The sequence below is a fragment of the Ylistrum balloti genome, unplaced genomic scaffold (assembly GCF_031769215.1).
Source record: "Ylistrum balloti isolate Yb309-2 unplaced genomic scaffold, AGI_CSIRO_Ybal_v1 Utg371582, whole genome shotgun sequence".
Classification (NCBI taxonomy): Eukaryota; Metazoa; Mollusca; class Bivalvia; order Pectinida; family Pectinidae; genus Ylistrum; species Ylistrum balloti.
The window spans coordinates 348,830-361,868 of record NW_026782813.1 but is presented as its reverse complement, the minus strand read 5'-3'; the positions used below and the strand labels follow the sequence as shown (position 1 = coordinate 361,868).

Genomic DNA, 13,039 nt, shown 5'->3' with positions numbered 1-13,039 from the left:
GTGCAACACTCCCACCCGCTTACCCCTTTCTTTTCATGGCTTCTGCTCATTTTTTGTTGTGGAATCATTTGTTTTCTTTATTTCTATCTAAATTCATTTTCTGTCTATGTTTCCTCCTCGGGCGGTGCTTTTGAACCGGTCCCTGTCTTCATGATTTGAATTACTAAATGTTTGCATCTCTTATGTCTGGTAATGTTTTCATTTACACTTGCTGATTTGGTTATTGTCCTCACAAATTTCTTATTAAATTGGTGCTTTTCCAAATTAAACTGTATTTCTTTTCAATTGCTTTCTTCTCTGTAATGTCGTCGAATTGGAAGTTGTCCCACAATTTCTGATTTCCTAAGTGCCTCCCTACTGGCAAATATAAACAACTTAAGCTCTTAGGCATCACTGACGAGTCATAGAAAGACAAAAAAGTCATCTGATGCGGTTGGATTCATTGTTTGGCTGAAACGAGACGATATCTCGTTCTAAATTAAATTTTTAATGAAATGTGTTATTCACTTGTGAATCTTTTACTAAATAACACCAAAGAAATCAAACATAAAATTCGATGAAATTACTACAAAATATGCAAAATATGAACAAAAGATTATGTATACGAACACTCCTAAAATTACTGTTGGTAAACACGACTGGTGGTCTGTCGTTACCTGAATGAAACGTTTTGATTCATTCGAATAGTCGCACGGGTCAGATCATATATAAAATAGGTTACTGTGGCTGTGGCTGTGGTTGTGGTTGTGGTATATGGTATTTCATTCGCTCATTTATTTATTTTTCAACAGAAACAAAAACACGAGCTTTAGAGAATGTTTAAGTAATCTTTGGAATATAACTAACAACAGTGCACGAAATAGCAGATATGACAACCACGAGCTTGTGTGACTTGTTTCTATCACAATGAAAAGGCTACACTATAGTTGAACTGACCCGTTCTCTACCAACGTGTACTTTTTTAACGTCAGCATTTGGGGCGTGATGATATGACCTGTAGTAAAACACCACTACTTTATTATGTCAGATAGACAATTTCAGAAATACATGAAGATAATGAAATTATTTACAAATCATAACTATTTATAAATCGGTCCTTTAACATGGAAGTAAAAAATGGATAGAAATCTACATAAAAATCAAATGATTAGGAAACCAATGCTGAACTTCTTATTGTACGTTCTAATCTGTGAGTGGATGAAGCGACCGTTTGGTAAAAGTTCATCCTGTCAGGCTGTCAAAACATGTGGTATAACATGAAAGTTGATACTTTGGAGTTGGACAGCACACACACCTATTGTAGTATATATGTGTTCCTTACTCACGAACAGAAAGTTTATGTATGATGTTTTGACAAGTACAATATCAACCTTCATCAGACAAAAAAACTGCCTTTCTTTCGTCTTCGTCCTTTTAGCTTAGTGAAGATGACAATGTAGTCATCGAAACGTCACACACAAATATTATAATCGCTTGTGTTTTGAGAACTTCTATTCAACATTTTGAATATTTGATTCTATATCTTTTACAACGCGTCCAGTCTTATTTTATTGTCGAGGAGACAAAACTTGATGTTGCCGCTAATCAGACACAAACGTGGACAAGTTTTAAAAGACTTCGTTGTTATGTTGGTTATTGCTCCGGCCGACAGAGAGACAATTTCTTTACGTTGGTGTTATCAATTTTTGTCATTATAAAGTTAGCAGAACTTAGAAGTATATTGTGAAAAAGGCAGATAAATTTTCCATCTATCTACTTTAATTTATGAACATTATGCCCGATTTCAAAATGGCGAGCTCTTTTAATCGAACGAGAGGATGTTTGATTTGTGATTTATGAAATATTTAGTTGAAAAATATTTACCTACATTAGAAGAGGAGACTCCAATATCCATTTCGAAATTAGAGAGCTCCCTGCTGGCGACTCATGTTGGACCAGGCAATTTGTCATTTGAACACTAACAACAATAGTACATTTGTATGAAATGATAACAAGATACAAGTTTATATAAAAAAACCAAGATTTATTTCTCACTCGTCCAAATATAGTAGAAAGTTGTAATTCACATCTAATGCTTAGTATAAAAACTGGCGACACCTTTTCAAGGTATCTGTTGTCATAAGGCACTCAAGCTCAATAAGTAAAAAAAATCTCCAAATGAACGATGTTGGTAACTGGATACAGTTACTCGGGTAAAAATGGTAGATGTGGATGAGGAGGGTGCACACACACTGTGTTTCTGACATCAAAGATGGAGGAAAATATTTTTTTTCAAATATATCGATTTGAATTAATAAAAAACAACTTTTATATTTTACAGCGGATTTCTGAATCATTAAGATTCCTCAAGTTTATCGTTTGATTTTTATTCAAGAAGACATGTCTTGTTTTGTTTTTCATCAATAAATATACAATATTAATTGTTACTGATAATACGATATTTATTACACTTACAATCCATTGACAAAAATACTCATGGCACCAAATGTAATTTTTCAGAATTAATATTTTCTTTTTACAATACAAATAATGATCATTCGGGAACGTAAAGATGAGAAGAACATCTCCTATGAGAAGTTTCCTAAAATAGAGTTGGAAAAGATGACATGTGTCACGTCTGGTGTAAGTGATGACTTCATTTCTTAAATAAAATTTTATAAATACATGATGAAGCATTTAAAAATTTAATGCAAACTCGTAGAAAAATAAATAAGTAGAAAAAACTTTCAAAAAATGTTTTCTTATTGTTTTGTAATAAATATTTGAATAAATATTGATAAATACATTTGAGGACACACTACACGGCACACGAATACACACTTAATAAATATATGGACAGGTATTTACAATAAAATTGTAAATAAGAATCATTCACAAAAATAGGAAACATAAATATGTCTATCGAAGCTAGATGAAATAAAAACTCTCCGAATCAAATCAATTTTAGTTTTCTTTATATTAAAGATTTATTGAAGACTCAATTTATTTTGAGTTAATTTCTTAAAATCGTTTGTGGATTAAATTGAGTTTTTATGGCGTGGTATTCGCCAAAATTGTTTTATAATTTTACTGATGTTCTATGTAAATATATTAAGTATGAAATCCGCAATGTAACGAAATGAAATCTTAATTAAGACATGAATAAAGACCGTGTTATAAACCGGCCCAGTAAAACGCCACAGAAATAAGATAAAAATAAATCAACACTTAATGAATCATACACCAATTAAGAAATGAAAATTTGAGTTTGACTCGAAACACATTTAATGAAATAATCGATTTCAACATTTAACCAGTGGCAAATTTACTTATTCTATTTATGTCGGATAGACATACGTTTCCTAAACATGACGTAAGAAAATTGAAAAATGACCACAGGTCATTATAAAAAATAAAAATAAAATATTTGAAAACTTGTTTTTTTACAACAAAAGACTCAGTTGAAATATTTACACGCGATGTTATATAAACAAGTGTTGTACAGCGCTATATTTATTCATTCTTCTTCATCTAAAACTATCGCAACAAAAATCATCATAATTTAATATACATTATTGATAAATTAAATAAATTAATTTCTACAATAAGTTAATAATCTAGTTAGGTATTCTCTATAAATACATGACATTTTTACTTATATGTAAAGCAATAATTGTCAAGAAATTTCAGCTGAAATGTTTCCTGAAGATTCCAGAACAGGAGATGGCAAGATAGCATGCATATTGAGCATAATATTTTGAATTAAAGCGTGATAAGTAACAACTTGTATCATCGATATGAAATATACACTGCCCATCTTCCTTTCTACCTGTTTGCTACCTATCGCTCTTCCCTGCTTTTAAAAAGAGACTAAAAATTTTAAATAAATGTCATAAATAAAATAAAAAAAGATTTATAATTAACGTTGTACGTAAGATAAATATATATGAACATTGCATTTCACAAAACCAAACACCGGCAACACACTCGAGACACAGCAATGATTCACAAGCTTCAACTATAATGCCAATTCAAAAATGTTGCCCCGCCATTTGCAAACCGCACACTTCAATGGGGATCGTATATAAAAGAAAATCAATTATTTGACAGGTATATAATTTAGGTGAACACATCAAAGACAAAAAAAAAAATAAAAAAAACATTTACAATACTCGCTTTCTGTGTGTGAGAAAGGCGAAGGTGTATTCAATACATAGACCAGTGCCCATGATTGGTTGTTTTAAAAGCATCACGCATGACGTCATAATTGGTGCTACAGAGTGACTCAGAGTGAGGTAAAAGTATGATTACAAATCGTAATTGTGTATATATACCTTGAGAAGTAGGTAAGTAAATAGCCTTGAACGCCGGCCAAAGTAAAATAATAAACATTAAGGATATCTCCAGAATGGGAGCCGAACACTCAGGTACAGTGAGCAACTACAAGTGTCTGTAAAAACATCAGGGATCGCTCACTGTATCAAGTATTGAAATATGAATCATGACTGATGGCTAGATGTATATTTCTAATACGTCATCAACATATGCAAATCATTTTCTTATGCTGCCATTTCTTATCGGTATAACATGTATAAAAAGTTAGCATTTCTCCAGAAAAGTAGAGATTAAAGAAGGATTCTGTGACGTACCTGTCAATAAACAAATAAACAGAAATAAATAACACGCAGAGATAGAAAATGCACATGCGTGATCCAGCAAATGAACATGGAACACTAGTGTTTATGACGTTCATGAATTTTGAAAAAAATATATCTTAAAATTGAATCAGAGCTTATTTTTATGGCATTAAATGTGATGTATATGAAACTGGTTTGAATTTGGTAATGCCATCGATAAGTTCGGCCTAAAGATCAATAGAAATAAAAAACATGTGTTAAACTATGACCAACAATCTATGACGTCATTACAGCGGCTGTGTGTAATACTGATGTCAAGCGCCATTGTGAATTAAAAGTATTTAAGATACATAGATATTTGTACTCTCATTATATGACAGAATGATGAAGAAAAAATCTTTTTTATGTTTAACAAAGTGGGGAAAAACAGCTACGCAGACAAGAATTACAAACTTTTCGCTTGAAAAATACCAAAATTACTCTACTGACATGAAAATACAATAATGATTTACTCTGTGAATTAGTTCGATGTGACATACTCGACATAGTTGTGCCCTATGGGATATACGTTTAACTAAAATGATGAATGATTTATTTTACTGTAATAAAGCGATTTCTGGAATGCTTATAGTTAAAATATGTTTTGAAATCTCCAAGTTGTGTTTAATAGGAATAGTTTGAAGCAGAGTTGACGGAAATGTTTTAGTATCTATAAAAGGATACTTAATGAAATATTACTGTTCAATTGTAGAAATAATACAAACATTTGCAAAAAAAGTGACTTATTCATACAAAAATCTGATTGGTCCTCTATATCCTCATTTGTCATTGGTCAGCACAAAGAAAAAAAATCGTCCACGTAAAGGTCAAGGTCATGGTATTTTTCAAAGTCAAAAGACGGTATCCATGGTTACCATACGGGCATCAAGTTCGGGTCAGATGTTTGTGGACTTTTTATCATTCTTTGTTCTTCCGGTTCAGATACGATATCGTCAATGTCCACTGATTTTTTATTCCTCTGTCCCCTCATGCATGAAGATTCCTCGTGTTTGTATAGATAGCTCTTCAAAGCGAAAGCCTTTCCACAACGGCCACAGATGTAAGGTTTGTCCGGTGAATGCGTCTGAATATGTGCGCGTAAGTTTGATTTGTCTGCAAAGCACTTGCCGCATTTCGGACAAGAGAATGGTTTCTCGCCTGTGTGCGTTCGAATATGTCCTTGCAACAGCCATGGTCGACTGAATCTCTTTCCGCAATACATACATTCACAGCCTTGACTATGGGTTCGAACATGCATACTGTAGGCTGGCATTGACACGTAAACTTTGTCACAGTGTGGACACTTACGGGCTTTCTTGTCGCTGACGCTGCGGTGAGTCTGTCGGTGACGCGCCAGATTACTGGATGTGCTGTACCGTTTGCCACACTCCAAGCATATGTGAGAGTCAGTCAGTCCGGACCCGTCCGTGGGTACACGTCCGAACGGCTGATGAACGAGCTCTTGCAAGGGAGATAACACTTTCGTACAGGAAGAATAATCCGGCTCGTCAAAATTCAGTGCGCGCACTGCTTCAGATTCGTGTTCGTAAAAGTCCTTGCATGCAGTTTTTCTTGGACTCTGGTTGATGAAATCGAATAAAAGTGATATGTGCTCAGAGCAATCGAAACGGCACTCCATTTTGGGTGACAGGTCCGGTCTTGTTTCATGTCGGGGCGATGACGTGTAACTGCTGTAATCACTGTCTCCCTCGTCAGAGGAAAGTTGAGGCGGGGGAGGGGGTGGCGGCGGTAGTGGGACGGGTGAAGACACTGGTGATACATCTGTAACAAAGATTAGACAATTTAATTATAATTAAAAACATAAATAATGTAACTTTACTTTTAAATTAAAGTTCAACATTTTCAACTCGGTAACATATCCGTGTAAGGAAATCATCATACACTGCGTTTCCTGTGACGCTGCAATTACACTGTGATTACGTCATGGTTTGACTACCAAAAAGTGGTTTGTAATTTTACTTTTATATGTGTGAGAAATAAAATGTTTTACGGAGTTGTCATTCTATATATATATTAATCTATATCAATGTTAAGCACTAATTATGGTAGCGAGAGACAAATGACAATTTTCCAGGCTTTGTCTTTTCTTTTCAAAAATAATTAAATTAACATGTTTAATTCAGATATGTATGTAAAGTATATAAGGTAGTTTTCGTTATGAAAGTCATTGAAGTGGGTTTCATGAAAATTCCGTTTAACTGATTTTTCTTGTTTTAAAATATCGTTTAAAAAGTTTACCTAAACATGACGATTTCTGTTGTGAAATTTTGTCTTATTCATTTCCGAAGACATCATTCAAACCAGATGAATGTATTATACTTATCTGTGGTCAAACACAGTAATCGATTTTCCTTTATTACGGATTTGGGCATTGCGTTTGACTCAGAAGGCATGAAATTGTATCCGTACTGATAATGTAAACTCTATGATGTAAATAGGTAATGGCCGAACAAGAGCTGATGTGAGCGTTGGGAATAGTCCTGTATGGATTGGAGAATAATTAACTTCATCTTGTCAATTATCTATAATGATAATGAAATCTACACCACGGAAGTGAAAGTAATATACACGTATTTACAAATAATTAGACAGGCAATTAGTTAAGTAATCTTAAAATGTTGCCGTCTCCTTTTTGCAATGATCTGGGGAAGCTTATTAAGGCCCCACCAGCAAGAGAATCCAGCAGCAGCAGCAACGGTGCTGCCTCGTACCAACTTGTGACAAATGAAAACAAATTATGAATGGCAGATTAGATGTCACGTGACCACTATTGAAATGCCATTACCGCGCGTGAGCCTCTGTAAGTGGAGAAAATGTCCTACCGCCGAACAAAGGGAATATGCTGCCGGCGCGGGGGAGGAGGGGGAGCTTGGAGGAGGAGGGGGAAGTGAAGGGGAGGGTACAATCTTTATGGTTGCTGGGGCTTTACTAGAGATGAGCCTACCCTACAGAAACTTTCGCTAGTTTCCATAGCCGTTTCATCATATCTATTTTGAAAACATTAATTTAAAAGCCTTAATTAAAACGAAAAAGATATCATGAATTAAACATTTTCGTAAAAAGGCCTATCTGTAGAAAAGTTATCAGGTTATCAATATAATGTCTTACATAATTTAAACTAACTATACCAATTTGAACACACCCGATGTCGCTAGCATACTTGATATGGCTATACTAAAATCAAAGGTCGACATTAGGAAATCTTTACAGCTTTTCATACGATATGGAAAAGAATCGTACAGGCATGATATATATACATTACCATGACACACATTGAGTCTTTATGATTCACCAAAATGTCAATATGGTGTAATCACTGATAATGAACGGCGATACAAAAAGGTTGAGCCGATGTCTAAGACGGACCACAAACACACTGACAAGGATCCACTGTGGCTTTGACATAGACCCACAAAGGCAACCCGAACCCTGGCCAAAGGTTCACAACTGTCAGTGGCCAATTGTTCTTTTGGCAGCAGTCTTTTCTCCACGACTTGATGCCAATTTTGGTCTTTTTGATACCATTAGGCAATAAATTGGTAAAATGTTGGAAACGTTCCTGTCAAGTGAAACCCATAGAGTAGAACAAGGGTGCTAATTTCTCGTACAATTTGTTTTCACACAAGTAGTGGTTTAGTAGGATCAGAATCATTATATAACACGTGTGTAAAGATTGCAACAGTAGAGTGTCATTCCGCGAAAAGAAGTAAGTTTAGTAGAATATGATTTGGCCATATTTTAGTTGGAGATATTGCGATATTCTTCTACTCTAAGAAACCTCGGCCGTAAAGATTGTTCATGTACTCAAATTAAGTGTTCTATAACTACAAGCAGACTAGAACTTTGAAATAAATTTGGAAGAATTTTAACTTGATAGTTAAAATTTCAATAATTTATCATCGATCATTAATTATATGATTATAATTTTATCTAAAATTTAAATCATACATCAACGATGAAATTTTCACCAAAAATACAAACTGACAATAATTATACCATTACCATAGATTCTTATTTTTGTATTTTATAAAGAAAGTCTCATATTTATCGGAGATTTAGAGATAAAAAAAGAAAGATGACGGAAATGGTACGGTACACAAAGTATCTCAATTTCAAAAATTATAATAAATGTCGTATTTTAATAAAATGTAGAATCAAACAGAAATTGACTGAACTATTCAATCATACATGAATACATATTCTATAATTTAACCTTTTTAATCAAGAATTCAGATAATTCAGGTAATATTGCAATATCAAAGATTCAATATAGAAAATTATCGCTATATGTTGATGTCTAATGTCATGAAAGATTTTAAATATTAATTGAACATTACATAAGGCCCAATACGTTTGAAGAAAATTGGCTGACATTCCAACAAATTCACAGGTTCATATAAAACAACCATTGAAAATCAATAGAAAATCTCCATGTTTCGTAACTTTGTGAAAAAAATCAGATACTTACCTAAATTCTTTTGGTAGATAACTTCAAATTCAACATTTGGTAATGTTTTGTCATATTGGTGAGCAGATGTGGAATGTCTTTTGGATAAATATCGACGATTTGTGATGAGAAATGCTCGAGGCATAGTTACAGTTTTACTACACAACACACGAGTTTGGTAAAGTTCCAAATGTTGTACTACGGTTCTCGTGCGCACGCGGTAACGGCTCGAGACCGGCAGCCCCCTTTGCACTCAACAAGTGGCAAATGAACAGCTCGCTTTCTTGGCGATGTTTTGTTTATCAGAAAGTGTGTACGTCGGCTCCGCGGAGCTTCAAGAGGCAAGGAGGGGGAGAAGAAGGAGGAGGAACGAAAAGGGGAGGTCCATGGGTCTACTCAGATTTCCACCAGCCACCGACGGCTAAGTGTGGTAGACTGGAGATACGTCTTGAATGAATTGCCTTGACAGCACACGCGAGAGTGTTTACTTCTGCAGCTTAGGTCACCGTGAACAGCGCACAAGATCTTATCAGCACGACTTTATGCCCGTTGTGAGAAAGTTTTCGAAAAAGTTCCCATCCGAAGGTTTCTGTAGTAGTGTTGATCTTAAAAGTAGAAGCAACTGTTTGAATAACGGTCATCGAACGCTGTGAATAAATTTCTGAAATTCAATAACATCATATTTTTACGTATGACATAAAAAAAAATCATATATATCTTTCATATCATAAAATTCATTGAAAGTGTATTTTTCTGGCTTTTGACTCAATTTTAAACAAATTCTGATGCTATAATTCATCATTTGATAACGACGAAGACGAAAATGACATTGAGAAAATAACAAAGGCTGCTTATCATCCTGACTTTTTCCTGCGAATGTGTGCAAATTATACAGTCAAAATACACTTTTTAAGGTACTTTTTTTTCATCAATTATGTAAAACTCATCCAACACCAATACGTGTACCAGTTGTTTTAATGCTTAACGTTCTGAATATCCCAATATTCCGGAAAATCACTACAAATTCCTTCTAGATGACTGGTTAACGTTCTGTAAACGGTGGGAAATGAACATATGAAACATACTTATGAGGGTTTATGAAGCTGTCAAAACAGTCTTACGTTAATTTACAAAAGGTCAGAATAGGGTCTGCTTATGTCAGAACGGAACTATACATTCTGTACTAAAATCTGCTCCGAAATCCGAGACCAGAAAATGACAACGTGTAATTTAGGTGTAAGCGATCATATCTGTATATGTTAGAAGTGACAAATTAAATCTGTGTCTAGTAGAATTTTACTTTGGTGGAGAAAGTAGAACATTGTCTGGTAGAAATTTACAGTTTTACTTTAGTGATAGAGAAAATAGAACATTGTCTCACAGAAATGACAGATTATGTATGTCTGGTAGAATTTTACAGATCTTTAAAGAGAAAATAGAAATTTGTCTCATAGAAGTGACAGATAAAGTCTGTGTCTGGTAGATTTTCCTTTTTTTTTGGTAGAGAAAATAGAAAATTGTCTAATAGCTGTGATACATTAAGTCTGTATCTGGTAGAATTTTACAGTTTTTTGGGATAGAAAATAGAATATTTTATCATAGATGGGACAAAGGCATTGTTTCATAGACCAGGAAAAGATATTGTTTCGTAGATAGGAGAAAGTCATTGTTTTATAAAGAGGAAAAGTCATTGTAGCATAGTCGGGAAAAAGTTATTGCTTAATAGACGAGACAAAGACATCGTTTCATACACGTGACAAAGACATTGTTTCGTAGACGAGGAAAAGACATTGTTTCATAGACGTGACAAAGACATTGTTTCAAAGACGAGACAAAGACATTGTTTAATAGACGTGACAAAGACATTGTTTCATAGACGGGACAAAGACATTGTTTCATAGACGAGACAAATACATTGTTTCATAGACAAGACAAAGACATTGTTTCATACACGGGACAAAGACATTTTTTCATAGACGAGACAAAGACATTGTTTCATAGACGAGACAAAGACTTTGTTTCATAGACGAGGAAAAGACATTGTTTCATAGACGAGACAAAGACATTGTTTCATACGTGTGACAAAGACATTGTTTCGTAGACGAGGAAAAGACATTGTTTCAGAGAAGGGAAAAGACATTTTTTCATAGACGAGACAAAGACATTGTTTCATAGACGAGAAAAAGACTTTGTTTCATAGACAAGACAAAGACATTGTTTCATAGACGAGGGAAAGACATTGTTTCATAGACGAGACAAAGACATTGTTTCATAGACGTGACAAAGACATTGTTTCATTGACGTGACAAAGACATTGTTTCATGGACGAGACAAAGACATTGTTTCATGGACGTGACAAAGACATTGTTTCATGGACGAGACAAAGACATTGTTTCATAGACGAGACAAAGACATTGTTTCATAGACAAGACAAAGACATTGTTTCATACACGTGACAAAGACATTGTTTCGTAGACGAGACAAAGACATTTTTTCATAGACGAGACAAAGACATTGTTTCATAGACAAGACAAAGACATTGTTTCATACACGTGACAAAGACATTGTTTCGTAGACGAGACAAAGACATTGTTTCAGAGACGGGAAAAGACATTGTTTCATAGACGGGGAAAAGTCACTGTGTCATAGATGGGACAAACTCATGGTATTGTACAATGCAGAAGGGACGAAGTCATTGTTTTGGTAGAGTGGACAAAGCCTTTGTTTTGGTAGAGGGTCAGTTATTGTTTGGTAAAAGGATCAAAGTTAATGTTTTTAGATGAAAAGACAAAGTCATTGTTTTGGGAGAATGGACAAAGTCGTTGTTTGATAAAAGGGGACAAAATCATTGTTTGGCAGAAGGGACAAAGTCATTGATTGGTAGAAAGGACAAAGTCGGTGTTTGGCAGAATAGACAAATTAATTGTTTGGTAGAAAGTACAAAGTCATTGATTGGTAGAAGAGTCAAAGTCTTTTCCTGGTAGAAGGACAAAATCATTGTTTGGTAGAAAGAACAAAGTTGTTTTTGTTAGAGAATTCAAAGTCTTTTCCTGGTAGAAGGGACAGTCATTGTTTAGTAGAAGGATCGAAGTCATTACTTTAGTAGAATGGATAAAGTCCTCAATAAGATATCATATTATTATTCTTTTTATTCATTTATTTCATTTTTTCAAGCATTTTAAACATACAGACAAACAACCTTGCACATCCCACATATCATAGCAATTGTACACCTAAACATACATCGTCATCATCAATCAACCTTGCACATCATCATCATCATCATCATCATCATCATCATCATCATCATCATCATCATCATCATCCCTTGTACAATCATCATCATCATCATCATCATCATCATCATCATCATCATCATCATCATCATCATCATCATCAACAATATCATCAACAACATTACCATTATCATCATCATCATCATCATCATCATCATCCTATATACAATCATCATCATGTCATATACAATCAGTATCATCCATGTACAATCAGTATCATCCATGTACAATCAGTATCATCCATGTACAATCAGTATCATCCATGTACAATCAGTATCATCCATGTACAATCATTTTCACTCAGTCATCATCAAGATACCATATTATTTACCTTCAGTGTATCATTAGTGCATTGTAAGACAATTAGTATAAGTATTACTCATTGATCTTTTAAATTAATCTTATGATGCATGTAAATTCCAAAAATCAATATGAAATACAGCAGGCCATTGTTTTTGTAACATACAAATTGATGCCAAATCGTACCTTTGTCGAAACAAATTACCACATCCATCACTTAATTTTAAAAAAAAAGATTACGTCATTGTTTTTTTAACACACAAATTGATGACAAATCGTACTTTTCGTGAAATAATCCTGAGTCATAGATAGGAAAAATT

General features: G+C 34.1%; 1 protein-coding gene across 1 annotated transcript; it reads right to left on the bottom strand.

Annotated features, from left to right (window-relative positions):
- Positions 1-2,002: 2,002 nt before the first annotated feature.
- Positions 2,003-9,339, bottom strand: LOC132563091 (zinc finger protein 585A-like). The gene is made up of 2 exons (XM_060227849.1): positions 9,145-9,339; positions 2,003-6,437 (listed from the first exon to the last, which is right to left on the bottom strand). The coding sequence occupies exons 1-2, from the start codon at positions 9,266-9,268 to the stop codon at positions 5,527-5,529; spliced, it is 1,035 nt and encodes a 344-aa protein (XP_060083832.1). The 5' UTR covers positions 9,269-9,339; the 3' UTR covers positions 2,003-5,526.
- Positions 9,340-13,039: the final 3,700 nt, after the last annotated feature.